Source organism: Embiotoca jacksoni, unplaced genomic scaffold (assembly GCF_022577435.1).
Source record: "Embiotoca jacksoni isolate LCO1_2020_lvr unplaced genomic scaffold, fEmbJac1.0.p SCAF_1, whole genome shotgun sequence".
NCBI classification, from domain to species: Eukaryota; Metazoa; Chordata; class Actinopteri; family Embiotocidae; genus Embiotoca; species Embiotoca jacksoni.
The window spans coordinates 4,895,193-4,912,500 of record NW_027185229.1 but is presented as its reverse complement, the minus strand read 5'-3'; the positions used below and the strand labels follow the sequence as shown (position 1 = coordinate 4,912,500).

Sequence of the window (17,308 nt, the reverse complement as noted above, 5' to 3'; positions counted from 1 at the left end):
AGCAGCGCATCATCTCATCCAAGCAGGAGTCAGGTGCAGCAGCGGGAGGGGGAACTGCAGCAGGTACCGGCGTAGCAGCGGGCCAGAGAGCCGAGGAGGCAGATGGCACCGAGGTCCAGAACAGTGATGTGTCAGAGGGCCAGACAGAGCCCAGCCCTGGAGGGGGCAGGAGCAGAGCAGGCGGAGGAGAGAGGCGGAACGGCAGGATAACCAAACCCTCCTTACTCCCACAGAGCAGCATGGAGGTGTCCTCCTCTACATCCAACAACCAGGTGGAGGTCCCTGACACCACCCAGAGCTCCCCATTGTCAATCACCAGCGACATGGCTGACAGCCCCGCTCTTGCCATTGGGGCTGGCTTATCGCAGAGCACAGCTGTGTTCATGTCTGAGGTCACCACGCTGACTGGGGATTCGGTTTACTCCGCTGGTCACACCCACCTGCTCGCATCGACCCATGAGAGCGCTACAGCTGGCATTCTGTTAGCCGTTACCCCTGAAAACCAGAGGTTTACATCATTTCCTGGTGGGGTTGGCTTAGGGGAGGGAGGAGAGTTGGTTCTGTCTAGCTCTTTAGACTCTGGTGGAGGAGTCAGCCTTCCTGAGACCACCATGACCTTTGACCCTGACTGCTTTCTCAATAATCCCAAACAGGGGCAGACATACGGAGGGGGTGGAGGGAAGACTGAGGGGTGTAATGGTGATGATGGAGGACTCCACTGTTCCTCTAATGGCTTTGTCTACAACCCTGCCCTCATCAATAACATCAAAACGGAAGCTACACCTCTGGAGCAGCCGCTGGCCCCTCAGGGGAGCTATGTGGGAGAAGGAACCGGCCTCAGCCCCAGCACAACCCTGGAGCAGATGGACTTCAGTGCTGTCATGTCATCAGCCTGTGTCCCGAGTCTGACTCAGCCCCCACACCACCCTTCCCCAAGCCTCTTCCTCCAGGCCTCCCCCCAGACAAGCCAGCCCTCTCAGCTGCAGGCCAATGGCACTGAGGCAAGCCAGGAATCTGGCGAGGCCCAGAGTTACATCGGCCTGCCCACGGTGCCAACAGACTCTCCGGTCACTAATGGAGACCTGCACACACATCTCCACCAAGCCAGCCCAGACCAGCAGGCCCTGTGTGCAAGGACCGGACAAGGAGCGGCGGTGGGTTCTTTTCCCCTCACACCACAGGACACGACCGTCGACCAGTCGGGCAGCCGGGGACATCAAGAGGTTGGCGGCTTAAACAAGCCATCTGGGAATGGAGAGCTACTACTCAAGGCTGCGGATCCTCACGAGGGCTACGCGAGTGTTGACACCGAACACTACCTCCAACCCACAGATGACAATGGCGGAAGAGAGGAGGGCGGAGGAGGTGGTGGGGGAGCAGGAGGAGAGGAAAATGAGATTCTCTGTAACGGTGTAAACTTGTCAGGGGCGAACAGCTCCGTGGTGGCCAGTCCTCAGTCGATAGCTGCCGGTGCAAACATCGAGGGGGCGCTCTACAGCTCTCCGCTGCCTCAGCAGGGTGGGGGGGTGTCAGCGACAACAGCTGGGGCCGGAGCAGCTATCAGTCTGGAAGGCTTTGAGGCTTCATTTGGAAGCCAGTTCTCTGATCTCATCAATGATTTCATCTCGGTTGAGGGATCTGGGGGTGGGGTGGGGGCGGCGGTCACCGGGGTCCTGCTGCCTCAGGAAGGGGCAGCAGGGGAGGAGCAGGGCACGGGAGCGGGCCACCTGCAGGGCTCTGAGGTGGAGCAAGGAGCTCTGGGACTGCTGCAGGAGACTGGGAGGCTGTTTGGTGTGACAGACTACTCCCCAGAGTGGTCTTATCCAGAGGTTAGTAAATCCAACTTGATTGTCATTATTTATTCATTATTGTTCTCTACAGTAAAATTAGCCCTTCCACCACATGATTGACGGTAGCTTGTACTGATATTAAATGCTGAAATCACACTCAGCCCAATTTGTAGCGCCAGCTTGGTTGTGTGGTCATTAAGGAGTCAGACTCTGCTAATTGGATTTTGATGAAATGTCAATATTTCACTGATTCCCGTGGGTGGCCTCATTAATTTACCCATGTACCACTTCTAATATCTCAGACACCAGCTCTGTCATTGAATCATGATGAAACTTGTGGAAACATTGCATCTTACCACCATCATTTCAAAAAGCCTATGGCGTGCCAAATTCTGTTTGCATGATTGGTCGACAATATTGTCACGAAGAACTTGTGTTAACTAAATTCAGCTAATTTTTTTCTGCAGCTTTCCTCCTGGATCCTCAGTATTACATCATTTTGCAGTTTTAAGTTTCTTGAAAAAAACAACACCGTTTCTCTCCACAGGCTCAAAGGGTGATGACATGATTTTTGGAACAAACTTAAAAGGAGGTCTATGAATTGCTAAAAGAAAATTCGTGAAAATTTAACCTTTTGACCGTTACATACTCTGACTCAATGACTCCATCAGTTGCAGGGGCCAATTTCTTTTTTATGTATAATGATGTTTTTAGCTAGACTGGACTGAACAAAGTGTCAGTGTGATGTAGGGATGTAAGGAGCAGCACAGCCTCTAGGGGCTGCTCCTGGTCCTTTTAGAGTCATAGCTTTGTTTTTAACAGAAAAGTATTTACTATGTAAAAGTAGCAGGTTCTAATTCTTTCAGTTTATCAATTATGTAACAAAAAAAGAAGTATTTAGGCCACCGTGTCTCTGAGGTGTGTTTTACTGACAGATGGAACTGTAATATTTCCTAGAAACACAAATGTGCACACACACACAGACACATACATTTGCAGACATATGGTTGCACACTGACACACATACATATGGACATCTCTACAGACTTGAAGCATCTGAAGAGTATTATCCTGTTATGACAACAGGACATTGTAGTATGCATGCAGTGATGCCTAGACTAGTTTCTCTTTGTTAGCCGTGTTTAAACTTACACTCCCCTGCAGTTTGCTGTAGACAAAAACAAAAGCTATGCTGCGTGATATTAGACCGAGGCTTCTGTTGCGTGCCGCAGGGTGGAGTGAAGGTGCTGATCACAGGTCCATGGTTGGAGTCGAGCAGCGAGTACAGCTGTCTCTTCGACCACATCAGCGTCCCCGCTGCCCTCATCCAGCCCGGGGTCCTGCGCTGCTACTGCCCAGGTAACACACCTGCGTATGCACGGACTCTTACACAACACACACTTTCTTTATTTATTTATAAAGTTAAACCCCACTCCAAACTTGTCGGGAGGTGCAGTCCCTTTTTGTATGAGAAGATAAGAACCAGCAGAACATCTTGCAAGTGATCAATGAGTCCTATATTAAGTGTGATCAGGGGAAAACTGGAGCTAAATTGTCTTGTGCATAAGCAATACTAGACATTCACAGTATATAATATAGTTAACAGAATTTGTTAAAGTTATTAGCTGATGTCTACCTTTACCAAGTAAAGATTAATGTAGGACACACACACACCCTCTGTCCTCACACACAGTCACTCTTTCTCATCCCGTTCCTGATATCTGTCTGTTTCCAGCCCATGACACAGGACTGGTGATGCTGCAGGTAGCTATGGGGGGTGAGGTCATCTCTTCCTCTGTGGTGTTTGAGTACAAGGCACGTGACCTCCCTGCCTTGCCGTCTTCTCAGCACGACTGGCTGTCCCTGGATGGTGAGAGCAGTTATTTGCTTGTTTTGTCCAAACAAGGATTCACTCATTTTACTGCCGTGTGTTATTTCCTCAGTCAAAACAATAAACCATCAACAAAATACAATTTGTACCTGTTACTGTTTCACTGTGTATGGAGTGTAAATATGGAATATAAACCTGAAAAAATTAAACAAAAATATATGCTTCTCTTATTTTGAAACTCTGAGAAAGCCTGTTGACTTGTGCTGCTGTCAGTTTGCAGCTCTGTTTTCTAATCCTCATGTCATGTTGTGAGAGGTTTTGTGAGCCACTGATGCTGACCAGTATTATGTCTGTTTGGCTCAAGTGTGTCTCTGTGCCTGCAAGCAGCTCTTTTTTTTTCTATTGACACCCTCTGCCTGCATGCAGATTGATTTAAGAAGGAATCTAAGCTCCTAAACTGCTTTAATGACTTCAGGCTTCGCCTTGTTAGATTTGTTTAGGGCACACTCCTCTATTATGGAGTCCATTGTGAGTGTTTGCATGTTGAAAAGAACGGTTTGTTGTTGAGTTGCAGATGTTGTTATGTGATTTATTTAAATTTAAACGTACTGTGAGATGTTGGAGGGCAATTATTGTTCTTTGACGCGTCTCTGGGGGATCGGTTGAAAATGTCTCCGGTGGGTTTTATCTCTGTGTGCACGTATAGCTCCTGATGCAGTTGCAGCTTGGTAACACACGGGTCTCCTCGGCGAGGCATGTCCTGGGTTACTCTGTGTTCGCCCCCGTCTCTGCGTTGCGCAATGCGGCAATGCGGCTCTACAGTCACAGCAGGCTGGCTGTTTCCTGGAATGAAGGGCAAGGACATCGGGGCACAGTCGTGGTTCCATTTGATAGTCAAAATGTTGGGCACCGCTGGCAGTGTGCTGTGCAAACTCGTAGACCCCACACATATAAAACCTCTGTTTTTCACAGACAAGAGCGAGACATGGGATCTGCGCTCTGGCTCTATTTTCGCTCATGTCCTTTGTTTGGCCTCAAATGTAGGATCAAAGGCTCACAATCGGGGACAAAATAGAGGTAGACTGAAGTACTTTAATCAAACATGCGTCAGCACACGACTTTGTCACATGTCATTGCTCCAGTTTAGCTTGTGTGCAGTCTGTTGTACCGATGACGAACGAACCTCCCGCAGCTCAAAGTCTGGCGGGCGGATTTGAAGCGCTGCGCTCCTCCAGACACAACGTGGAGTCTCTCTCTCTCTCTCGCTCTCTCTCTCTCTCGCTCTCTCTCTCTCTCTCCCTGCACTTAGTTGTGTTTTGCACGGTTGGAGTAGCAATGTGAGTCGCACACTTCAAACTAACGCGGTTGAGCAGAAGCGGGAACAAGAACAAAGAGAGCAGCAGATAGAGAGACTCGGTGTTTGGGTTCGTAGCCATTTGATTTTAAACTGATGGTAACCTCATAACGCACTCTTTTATCGACGTCCAGGTCTTTGTTGTTTGTAGCTTTTAGGTGTTTTGTTTCATGTTGCTGTAGACGGATATATGTGCCTGTTTAGATTCATAGCAGTGGAGCTTGAGCTGCTTTTGCAGTCGCACGTTTCTGTCTGTTGTAGCTACATGTGTTGCCCAGCCAGACGATTTCAAACAAAGGGAAGGAAATGCCTCAAGTCCTGTTTGCACAGCTAGATGACTGAGGTGAAAGACACGGTGGAGCCTGTTTGGTTGTCTTTGCAGACCTTAAGCCTGTTCAGCATTTTCGGATGACCTGTTTAGTTTCAGCACCACCAGGAGTGGACAGTTCCACTGAACTCTAACTACAAACGGAGGGAGGCTAACGGCTCCTGTAGGTAGAGGCCCAGATAATAACAAGCCTTTATAAAAACATGTGTGGATGCTGATCAGCCAGAGCTTGCAGATATTGATACTCAGAGTTGTACATTTTTACATGTTGTTTTTTATGTTTACTATTGAACGTTTCCTGACCATTTCCCAAAGTGTGTGTTTTGTTTGATGAATAATTTTCCAATTAATTCCAAAGAAAACAAGAGTTTCAAAAAATGTTTTTATGGAGAACTATTAATCTGCAACAACAAAAAAAGAAAACAACACAACACAACAACAAAGACAAAAACATAAAAAGCTGTGCACGAGATTTTATGCAAATATACTGTGCTTTTGTAATGATGCTATTGATTTTGAGGGGTGCCAACTGTGAGCGGATTTTTGAAAATTATTTTAAAGTACTTTAATCATTTTGATCTGCTCCCTTTGACTTTGATCACTTTTGCCTCAGTCCAATAGAAGTCTCAATATTGTAAATGTGGATTAAAATTAAATGTAGTGCAACACCATTGTTAATTGTTATCTTTGCAAAGTTACAAAGACAAGCATGTCACAACTGCTGATGTTTTTTTTTTTAAATAGAAAAATTGCGTTTCAAATACAATTATGTGTTAGCAGTGTTTAGCGATGTCACTTCACATTGTGTTGTGATTGGTAAAAACAAAAACATTTAACAAAACAGAAAGACAGTCCAAAGTTGGTCAGTATATTCACAGGTTCTTCCACCTGAATATTTAGGCATACTACTCAAAAATAATGTATTGAACTGGTTACTGAAATAGATATTTTCTTTCAATTATTACCAGTAATGATAATTATACAATATGGCCTTTCCCATAGACCTCCATATCCTCCATAACGTTAGCCTAGATGACTGCATGTATTACAGGTAGATAAATAAAGATTCATATCGGAAATTCAAGATTTAATTCATCAGTTAAGAAAAGTTATTAAATGACACTTTCCTTCCCTTTCTAATTGCCTAATTGCGATGAATATTTTAAAAAAAATTAATATCTTAATATATTAATTATTGAACTCACTTAATTATACACAAAAATAACATAATAGCATATGTAAACCATTGTAGTATTACATTTGTTCTTTTTCTGTTATTTTTGTGTGATCAGAAATCTTTCTTACTTTTCTTTGTTGTTGATTTATGTATTTGCTTGTGCATCTGTATTTCTATGTCAATTATGTTCATATATAACAGGTGAAGACTGGTGCTTCTTGTGTGTTTAGCAGCTGCAATAGTGGAGTGTTTTGCTTTGTAGTCAGCTGAGCCTAGTCCAGGGAAACTCCCCTTCTGATTGGCTGAGTGGAAAGGGAGGAGCCTGAGCCTTTGTGTCACTCTCATAGCTCCACCCTCTCTGCTCAGGCTGTGTGCTGCAGACAGCAGAAAGAAAAATAGGAGTGAAATGAGAGGAGAAAAATAGAGAGACTGAGCAAGAGAGCAGCAGGTGGGATGACATAATGTGCACTGCAGCAAAACTGCAGCAGCACAGAAACAAAAGGTCACAATCACATCAAGCCATGCCACAGAGATAAACCTACATTGGATGTATACACATACAAACACACACACACACACTTTATGTATGCCCACCTCCTATTGTTGGCAAGGGGATTTATTGGATTTCAGCGCTGATTTATTCCAGTATTGAGCCCCTCAGATGAGCTCTCTTTTTAAGCCCCTCTAAGTAGGATTTACTGAAATATAATATTAATTTGCTTAAAGGCAGCATACAACTAGCCAGTGTGCACAGGTTTACGTGTTGCTACATTTGTGTAGATACCCAGTTCAGGATGTCCATCTTGGAGCGTCTGGAGCAGATGGAACAGAGGATGGCTGAGATAACCAATCAAAACCCCAGCTCTGAAGCCATGGCAACCAAGGGCGGAGGAGTGGAGGGAGGAGGAGCAACAGAACAGCAGTCTCAAGTAAGGCAGAGATTCTGGTGAAATTGTCCTTCACAGCGATTTGATGTGAAAGTGCATTGCGGGAAAAGCACAAGTAAACAACATAAAACTGGAAGTATTCAATTAAAGTAGGTCTTTAAAACTTGAGATTAAATTTGAAGTGTGCATGATAGTAGTCTAATGACTTAGTTTTGTAATTTTTTTTTTAACATTGAGAGCGGCAATCTAAAAGCATCTACAACATAATGCAATCTTGTACAAAAATTCTGCAATCTATTGAATCAACTTTTTATATTTTCAAACATACAGTCTTATTAAAAACTGCTTATCATTATACAGTGAGCCTCTCAATGGCAGCAGTCATTGCAGGGCAATTGTCCGAGATTTTCTTTTATACTCCAAAGGATTTTCACGCTTTTTCTTGGTTAAGTGGAAGGTGTTGAAAACTGAAGTAAATAAACTTGTAAAAGATTTTCCTGGTTTTTCCTTTTCTTTTCCAATCTTACAGCTCTCTCCTGACCAGGGTTCCTTCGAGGGCCGTGTGGTGGTGGTGTGTGAGAAGATGATGTCTCAGCCATGTTGGGCTTCATCCAATCAGCTCGTCCATAGTAAGAACTCAAGAGGGATGACCTTACTGCATCTGGCTGCAGCTCAGGGCTATGCAGGGCTCATTCAGACTCTCATTCGTTGGCGGTGAGTAACACAAAAATATAACACAGCATTGTGTTGACACTGACTGTGCAAGTAACTTCACTTCGGCTATATGGCGCTGCAGCACGAAGCACGCCGACAGTATCGACCTCGAGCTTGAAGTGGATCCTCTCAACGTGGACCACTTCTCCTGCACTCCACTGGTGAGTGATCAATACTTCCATGCGTACAAATCTTTCTATCAATTCTCGTGTCTGTGACATTTGTTTGCTTTTGACCTCCACAGATGTGGGCATGTGCTCTGGGCCACACCGAGGCAGCATTGGTGCTCTACCAGTGGGACCCAAGAGCTTTAGCTATTCCTGACTCACTGGGACGCTTGCCACTAAACATCGCCCGATCCCGGGGCCACACTCGATTGGCTGAGCTCTTAGAGCAGCTGCAACAGAGTCCTCAAACTCAGGGCCAGCCTGCGGACGCTTGGATAGACAGATGGAGAGAAGAGTCACAGTCCAGCGGCATCAGCAACAGCCCCACCCCTAACCCAAACTCAGGTGCAATAGCATGCCATTTTGTGGTTTAATGATTTTGTGTAAAACAAAAGTGTAAAAGTGATGTTGCGTGATTATTTAATCGGATGTTTTCTTGATCGAGAGTTGTAACTTCCTGGAGTCTCTACTGGTTGCTCCAGGACAATAAATCATTTTGTTGATAATCCCCTGTAAAACCATAAAAGAACTTGTTTTTACACTTCAGGTTTTTGTCCAGATTGAACAAACATTATAACACATGGTTTAGAGGAAGTTTAAAAGGTGCTGGGAGGCAGACTTTGTTGCTTTCCGACACTCTTTTGCTGAGCCAAGCTAACTAGCTGCTGGCTTCAGTCACAAACAGTTTCTACTGGCCACATGTGTGAGTGGTGTCAAGCTTATTGTCCAACTCTGGGTGAGAAAGAAAATCAATGTGTTTCCTAAGTGCTGGACTATTATTTCTAAAATTCGATTGGGAAAACTGACAGTAACCAGTTTCGCAGGTTAACTCACAGACCTCTTTGGTGAATATCTGAAAGTGAAAACTAAAAATAATCATCACAAGCAGGTATTTCTAGATAAAGTGGGGAACGTATGACCCTCGGAAATTAGAATATCCAGTGTGATAAGAACAAATGTTGTCATTGTGAGACTTGTTATCTTGTTTTCCTCAGAGCTGAGGAGAACCCGGGCAGAGAGCCAGTCAGACAACCAGAACCAGAGCTGGAACCACCCAGGACACAGAGCCCCACAGGGAACCCCGGGAGAACAGGGAGGGCCCCCCCCAGCCAAGAGGCTAAAACCCAGCCCCGACGCCCAGCAGCAGTCCGCTAACACAAACCCGGGCACTAACTCCCTCCTCAACTCTTCTCCAATTTATCGACGGTCTTCCCTCCCCAAGACCCTGCAAACTCAACCCTCCAACCTCAGCTGTCAGACTGCACCTGTTGCCAGCTCCAGCCCAAGCCGGCCTCAGCTCCCCAGTGCCCCATTCTCCCACCTGCAGGCCAGGATAGGGGGTTCTGGAGGGGGCACCAGGTGGAGCCTGAGACAGACTCTGGGGCAGCGAAGCCTGGCCAGGAGGATTCTAGGAAAAGAGCGATTGGCCATTCACCTGCGCCAAAGAGTGCTGTCTGACAGGGGGGAGGAGACAGAGCTGCTGACCTACCAGGATAACACAGAGGACCTGCAGGTATGGGGAGCAGATTGTTAGGGGTTGTTGTGATCTTCTTTTCTTACCAGGCAATCAATGGTAATGCATGGACTAATCTATACTGTAAATTAGGAGAAACATTTGTTTTTTTTTAACTGGTCTAAATCTAAGTAAAACAACGGTAATAGTTGTTTCGGTAAGTATTGTGAGTATGAGTGTCACTCGTAAAGGTACGAAAAAATTATATTGTAAATGGACAGCAAATGTTATAAATATATAAGTAATACCTGCTTTGAATGCGTTGCAGATGGACATTACAATGCTAGCTGATCACATCATGGAGGCTTCAACTGGTAGGCTGAAGCAGGAGGCCATTGAAACTGAAATAGAGTCCGGGAGGGTGGGGATCAGCAGTGATGTCCGGTTACTGTCTGGTTACCTTGGGGAGGTGGAAAGGTGGGTCAAAGAATTCTAAAAGTTTCCACATTACTTTACCTAACTTATCAAATATACTCAATATTCTTCTTCTTTTTTTTGTTTCTTTTTTTTTTTGCTCTCTTACTGTCTCCAGGTTTCTAAAGTCCAAGCCCCAGAATCCTTGCCCCAAACCAAACTCTCTCTCAGGGCTGGAGGATCAGCAAAGTCCTCAGGCTAAACAAGCCCTGTCCTCCCCCTCCGAGTGGAGCTCCTTACTCCGTGCAGCTATGAAAGAGGAGAGGTTGAAAACAGACTCCTCCTGTCTAGCCATGACCGAGACCGAGCAGAGAGAGCTGTACGAGACCATCAGGCATGCTCTGCACTCCCTCAGAAAACACAAGGCAAGTATGACCTCCACCCCTTCAGAAAAACAACAATGTTTGCCCGCAGCAATGTCATGCATTTTGTGTCAGTGCTGATCAGCTCAGCTCGGTATGACCGCAAAACCACTTTACATATACAATGTTCAGACGAACTGTTGCTGTCGCTCACCCCAGGGTCCTATTCAGGAACAGCGCAAAGAGATTGCAGCAGTGATTCAGCGCTGCTATAAGAGATACAAGCAGGTAAGAGTTCACAACATACAGCGAGGAACAACCCATTACTTGTTATAATGTCAGAAGGCCCTTTAGTTCAGTACACGATGTGTTTCCTTCATAAATAAGAGCTAAAATGCCATTAAACCGTTGAATTTTAATTAGGATTCTTTCGGACAGTATGTAATAATTGTGTTATGTACATATCCTGTACTGCTGTTCTTTCTTTTTATAGTTTTATCTTTCTAATACTTCTAATGTACAAGTGAAGCTATGTAGATTAATGTGAGATTAAATCTTGTCACTCAAAATATGCTTTCACAAGTTTCACAAACTGTTTCGTGAAACATTTCCTTATTTACATACTTTAGGAGGACATACATATCTGCTTCAAGCTAGGATTGAATATTCACAAACCTTGCCTTTATATGTTACTTGTATTTAACCTAAAGTATAACCCAAATCAAGGTTTTCAATTCAGTTTATTAAGTGTATTTTTAACTTTATCTTGTTTTTTTAATTTTTTTTTTGTCTGTTGCATTAGTTTGGAAATAATATTATGTGACCTGTAAATTCAGGATTCTGCATAACAAAAGTATGTCTCCTGTGCTGAGAGGGCTTTACCTCACTGCTGTCTTCTTTCTCTCAGTATGCACTTTATAAGAGGATGACCCTGGCCGCCATCCTGATCCAGAGTCGTTTCCGGAGTTTCCATGAACAGAGAAAGTTCCAGCAGAGTCGTAGAGCAGCGGTCCTCATCCAGCAATACTACCGCTCCTACAGACACTCCCTCAGGTACCCCCCCGGCCCCCTTCCTCATCCCCTCCTCCCACACACACACACAAACAAACAAACAGTCACACGGCTCAATCGTGCCATAAACATTTCTTCCACCCATGTCTGTGCTTACAGCAGCCTCCTAACTAAAAAACAGAACCAGGCTGCTCGCAAGATCCTGAGGTTCCTGCTCCGATGCCGCCACAGGTGAGTCACGAACGTAACATACCCACTGCACGCACATCCAAGGACACACATTTATACACATGACACACACACTTAGAGCCCACTGCCACACATGCGCTCACTGCACCGGTGCTAATAGTTGGTGTTGTTTTACTGTTCCTGTGAAGCCCCTTGATGGACCATAGGCCTCTGAAACGGGTGAGTCTCCTCTCCCTCTCTTCTCTCTCTCCCTCTCTCCCAGTGGCTGATGCCTGTTTGCATGTCAGCAGAGGGAGGGGGAGAGGAGGTCCTGGATTGTCATCCTTCCCTCTCGCTCTCTCTTCTTCCCTCCCTATCTCCTCGTCTCTCTCTCTGTCCACTTCTGAGGACTGCCGAATGACGTCAGTACTTGCATGACTGACAGATAGATAGAGGAGCGACTCTTGCATATGGTTTTACTTGGGGCATGTTCTGACTGTCATCATTAGGGGACTTTAAGTGTCTTGCTTGGCCTGCCAGTCTTTTTTATTTTGTGCCTTGAAGGGTGGGGAGGATAACAGGATGGTGTGTGTGTGTGTGTGTGTGTGTGTGTGTGTGTGTGTGTGTGTGTGTCAGACAGGGAATTGCAGGGGGTTTGTTGAATAACTTTTCCCGTTGCTCTGAGTTTGGCCTTCGGATATAAAAATGAAAAACAAACACAAAGATCTGCAATTACATAAATCTCTCTGAGACTGTCACTGATATGAGTGTTTGGTTTTCCTTCAGGGCCAGAGAGCAGAGAAAGGCCAGGGGTCCTGAGAGTCCACCGCCAGGCCCTGCACACAGCCCCCTCAGCTTGTGAGCAATCTATACAGCCTCCCCCCCTCCATATTCTCCTTTTTTCTTTCTCCTCTCTTCCATCTTCCTTAAACCCCCCTCCCTCTTCCATATCCTAACCCCTCCTGCTGCCCTCTTCTTTCCTTTTCTCCCTTCTCCTCTCTCACCCTCTCTCCCCTTTCTCTCAAGAGGGAAAACAAACTCTTCCCAGACAGACTGAGGACAGGATAGGTGTCCATCATGGCAGCTCAGACAGACAGACTGCTGGGCAGAGCCCGGGGACCTGGCTCTGCCCACAGCACTGATCCTCCTCCACAGTTTCACTGGGAGGCCATCACATTAACCTCATGGCATTCTTTGCACTCTTCATGGGTATGTTTCTTTGCAAGAGCAAGTCAACGAGTCACACGAAAGGAAGCGAGGAAGCGTCTGACGACCGCATCGTGCTGCTCGCGGCAGCGGCCGGATGTGCTCAACGGCTCCAGGGATGAAAATCGGGCTCAAGACAAAGGCTACTTTGACATGCAGAAAATACACAATGCCAGTTGTGTTTTGTATCCAAACAGAGATCCATGAAAGAATAAGAAAACATAAACCAAAAAACTCACATCTATGTTGCATTTGCATGCAAGGTTTTTTCGCTTATTCCTCCTCTCCATCATCGTGAAGAGCTACAGTGGCAAATCATTCTGCTGTTTCAGTATATCACAAAATCACCAACCACTCTGACTCACAGGCTTACAAACCTATTAATCAGTCACCCAATCAAAAGGGGAGGAACTGCACTTGAATGTAAGAGGGGCATTGTTAGATAAAGGGACGGGGTCTGAATAACGATGTCTTAATTTGTTACATGGACTTTGTATGGAGTCGTTCTCAGAGGCAGCATTTTGCTCGCCTGACGTGGTGTGTCCGTGTTTGTTCAATTCAATGCATGTGTTTGAGCTACGAGCTCCTGCATGCTTGCCAAACTGCTTTAGTGTTGTTTCTTTTGTATTTCTATGTGTAATTGTGTCTCACTTACGTCCTCATCAACTTATCCTTGCCCTGTGTAATGTGAACTGTGTAAGGACAAATGACTTATTTTGGGTGCTTTTTTTTACTTTATTTATTTAAGGGTCTGATTATTTATTTAATTGGCTCAAGAGAGTGGTTTAGCTTGAGACTGGTTTTCCCCCCGTGTGATAAAATATGACATGTTCCAATGGTTAAATGTCTCTGTTAGTTTGTTCTTCGCGTGAACCTCTAAATCCTAACTGGTTTTGAGGAGAGAGTCACATACCATTGCCTTGACTTCTTCTTGACTCTGAGAGGTCTCTATGCTTGCTCTGTACAGGACATGGGTCCTATACCTGCCCCCATACAGGGCACTGGTCCCCATATTAGCCCATACGGGCGATCAAATCCATATTTTGGAGTATTGCATATTCCTGTATATAAACTGACGAGGTAAGGGGATACGAGGACCCTGAAACTTTTTCATAAGAGGACTGTATTTAAGATTATAAATTATTTTACTCCCATAATGAGAACTTAAGACAGAGACCTGGGTACACAGGATGGCTGTATTGCTTGTAAATAATGTAGATATTACAAACGGAGTAATGTGCATGAGATTTAAGACAAAGAAACAGCAAAAAGAACATGTTAGTGGCTATGGACTATGAGAGGATTTTAACTGCTTCACTTTAAGAGTATCCAGTATAAGTGTTACTGAAAAGAACATTTTGTTAAAGCATGCAACTGAAAAATCTAATGTTAGAATTATAAGTGGGAAAACAAAGTTAGCTGAAACAATGATCTTTCAGACAAAACATTTACACTTTGTGCTTTTGTTTCTTGGCTAGCAAAAATTAAACCCTTTTTGCCAGTAGTGCCAATTATTATGAATGCTATTTTGCCTAACAATATGTTACGATGGGAAGCTCAACACCCAAAAGATATCCGTAAGATCACACAATGGCAACAACACACAGACAACAAACATTAGAAGAGATGTAGTACTAGTTCAACCGTAGATCTCCTACAAGTTCTGAAGTTTGTCTAAGACAGACTTACATATAGATGGTGATGATGCTGATGATGCAAGTGTGAAAATGATACTAATGGTGATGAAGATGATGACCATGATCGTTTAAATGTGAATGCAAAGACTGATAACCCAAAAAGGTAACGAGGGCACTACATTCTTTACAGTGTGGTTGTGCTTCAGCAACATACTTGCTTTTATCAAGATCATTAATCACACCTACAGCGGATCCAGCCTGGCCTCCAGTCAAAGCTTTCCATCTTCAAACAGAATGTCTCCTCCCCACTTTTTTACATATCATTTGATTGATTTTTCTTTTCTCCTCATTGTCACTGCCATAATGATACGACGTGTACTTTAGACTTCTGGAAAGCTCTGTTTAGAAAGTGCCTGCTCAATAACAGAAAAGTGCAAACTAATATCAGGAAATATCTATTGTATGTCCTCCAAAAGGTTTCCAGCGACCTGTTTATTTTCCTAAATTGTGTGTTGAAAATGAACTTGACAGTGTTAAACTTGATCTGAGTCAAAGTTTAGAAGCTCTAATTTGTCAGTGGTATGAATGAATGCTCATGGCCTGATTGATGCTATGTGTTGCTTTATGAGACAAACCAATAATTACAGTATCACTGTATGCCCCACTTCTGTGTGCATTTTGCAGTATTAGAGGAAGAAAAAGCATTGAATTCAGCTGCTGTGTATGAAAGGCACTGTCACGAGTCTATTCACCGTCCCAGTGTCGCTGCTGGGAGGAAAATGTGTTTTCTGTCATGGACTCGCTTTGTCTGTCTTTCCCCCAGAAAGGGATTTTTGCAGCATTTGAACAAGGGCGTAACTGGGCAGTTTTTCAGACGACAACATAACTTTCATACACACTTTATTTCTTTGTCTTTCTCTGTCACTCACTGTCTGACACAGATGTGTACACAGACACACAGACACAGACACACACACACACACACACACACACACACACACACACACACACACACACACACACACACACACACACACACACACACACACACACGTAAAGGCATACAGTCAAACACAAATGTACGCATTCAGACACACACATACACACAACACAAAAATGGCCACACTCTTTCTCTCTGTGCTTATGTCTTTGGGAATAATGAAATCTCTCCCTTAGATTTTACTCAGGGTTGAAGAACAGGGAGATGGTATGTGGAGTGTAATGACTGCTGGCACAGAGTTGTACCATCACTGGTGACTGTGTACATTTGGTTATGCATATGTATGTGTTCATATTTGTGTCTGTTAGGGATACTCCAGTTGTTCATTCACTATTTATTATCCACAAATTTTAAACTGCTATTATTTTGTGAAGCCGCAAACGTGACGTGTTTGCTTCAACCTATCTGTATCTTGCATAATTTTTTCTACAAGGAAATCACTTATTTTATAGGATTTTGCTTAAATATAAATTAAATTCAAAGGAAGTAATCAATGAGAAAATCTATTTATACACTTGCTCGAGGTGTAAATGCACAAGATTCCTAAGCAACGACCCCGCATCACCTTAAAAAACGGTTTAAAACAGTACATTGAAAGATTTCAAATTGGAGAATATCTCTTGTGTCCCACGTTTTCTGAATTATTATCACACTGAGAGACAGCCATGGTTAGGACAGTGCTGTCAGGAGCATTCATGCCAAGGTATCACTTGAACCTCTTCTTAAACTGCCCCCTCCTCTCACATCAGCACAACTAAACAACACTGCTTTGAACTCCTTTATATATTGTGTACACAGACCGGCACACACACTCACACACACAAACACACATGCAGACCAACATCCAAAAGCTTGCACTTATCAATTCACACAGCATACACACACACACAAATTAAACACACATATTGCAGAAACCCATCAATATATTCATGTTTTTGGAGAGGATGGTGACTGTAAAAAAAAAAAAAAAAAAAAAAAAAAAAAAGATCATGTAGTATAGAAAAAGTAAAAAAAACTAATAAATAATGTTGCCATAATAGACATCTGGTAGACATGCGCAGAGATGGCCTCTGTTTTCATAAGTCCGCCTAGAAATGAATGGTATACCCTTTCAGGCCTTGTTTTGAGAGGGCGTGGCCAAACACCACATTGCATGCTAGAATGGTAGACCCTTATAGATAATCTATGGCTAGACCTCTCCTTGCCTTCCTCTTCTTTCACCCCGTCTTCCCTCTCTCATTTCCTGCTGTACTCCCACCTTGCCTGCTGTTGTGTTCTCCATGCCTATCTCAGTCTCTCATTCCTCTTTTTTTGTAGCTTAGTTTTTATTTATTTTTTTTTTCGTTTTTGTTTTACAAACATGCATGCACAAGCATCACTAAATTGTTGATGTTTTTAAAAGAATATTTTGTTGCTGAGGCCATGCAAAGTGTTTTGAATATTGCCCTTATATGTGGAAAATGTCTTCTGAATGCTTTACATAATTTCTGCTGTAAAATGAAATCAGAATAAAAAGAAAATTTGCACTTTACCCTTATTTTCTGCCTGATGTTTATTCCTCACTGGGGCAATAATAAGAAAGTATTACCTGCTTAAGGCCCAACATACTTTGTGGTGACCAACAGACTAAATGCTGCTGGGGGGAAATCACAGTATGTCCCAAAAACATTAGTCCCTGTAAATCCATACAGTGGTTTGTACAATTTCCAATGTGTCAAATTTATTGATTAAAATTTATTTTTTTTTAAATGCAATGACCAACAGGTTTTTTTTGTACCAGATTTGGGTACAAGTTAAAGTAAACCTGGA

At 43.8% G+C, this 17,308-nt stretch overlaps 1 protein-coding gene across 3 annotated transcripts in view; it reads left to right on the top strand.

Annotated features, from left to right (window-relative positions):
• LOC138203126 (calmodulin-binding transcription activator 1-like) overlaps positions 1-17,030 on the top strand; it is a 50,307-nt gene extending 33,277 nt beyond the window's left edge. The window contains exons 8-22 of one of the 3 annotated variants that reach the window (XM_069157769.1): positions 1-1,829; positions 3,023-3,149; positions 3,526-3,660; positions 7,261-7,409; positions 7,897-8,081; positions 8,164-8,242; positions 8,326-8,593; positions 9,244-9,761; positions 10,030-10,178; positions 10,294-10,540; positions 10,697-10,765; positions 11,385-11,530; positions 11,651-11,719; positions 11,866-11,896; positions 12,443-17,030. The exon at positions 1-1,829 is cut by the window's left edge and continues 39 nt beyond it. In XM_069157769.1, coding sequence (XP_069013870.1) covers positions 1-1,829; positions 3,023-3,149; positions 3,526-3,660; positions 7,261-7,409; positions 7,897-8,081; positions 8,164-8,242; positions 8,326-8,593; positions 9,244-9,761; positions 10,030-10,178; positions 10,294-10,540; positions 10,697-10,765; positions 11,385-11,530; positions 11,651-11,719; positions 11,866-11,896; positions 12,443-12,475 — 4,034 coding nt within the window. In that variant the 3' untranslated portion in view covers positions 12,476-17,030. Of the gene's footprint in view, positions 1,830-3,022; positions 3,150-3,525; positions 3,661-7,260; positions 7,410-7,896; positions 8,082-8,163; positions 8,243-8,325; positions 8,594-9,243; positions 9,762-10,029; positions 10,179-10,293; positions 10,541-10,696; positions 10,766-11,384; positions 11,720-11,865; positions 11,897-12,442 lie in introns of all 3 variants that reach the window. The other 2 variants (XM_069157761.1, XM_069157759.1) reach the window with 2 other exon arrangements.
• Positions 17,031-17,308: the final 278 nt, after the last annotated feature.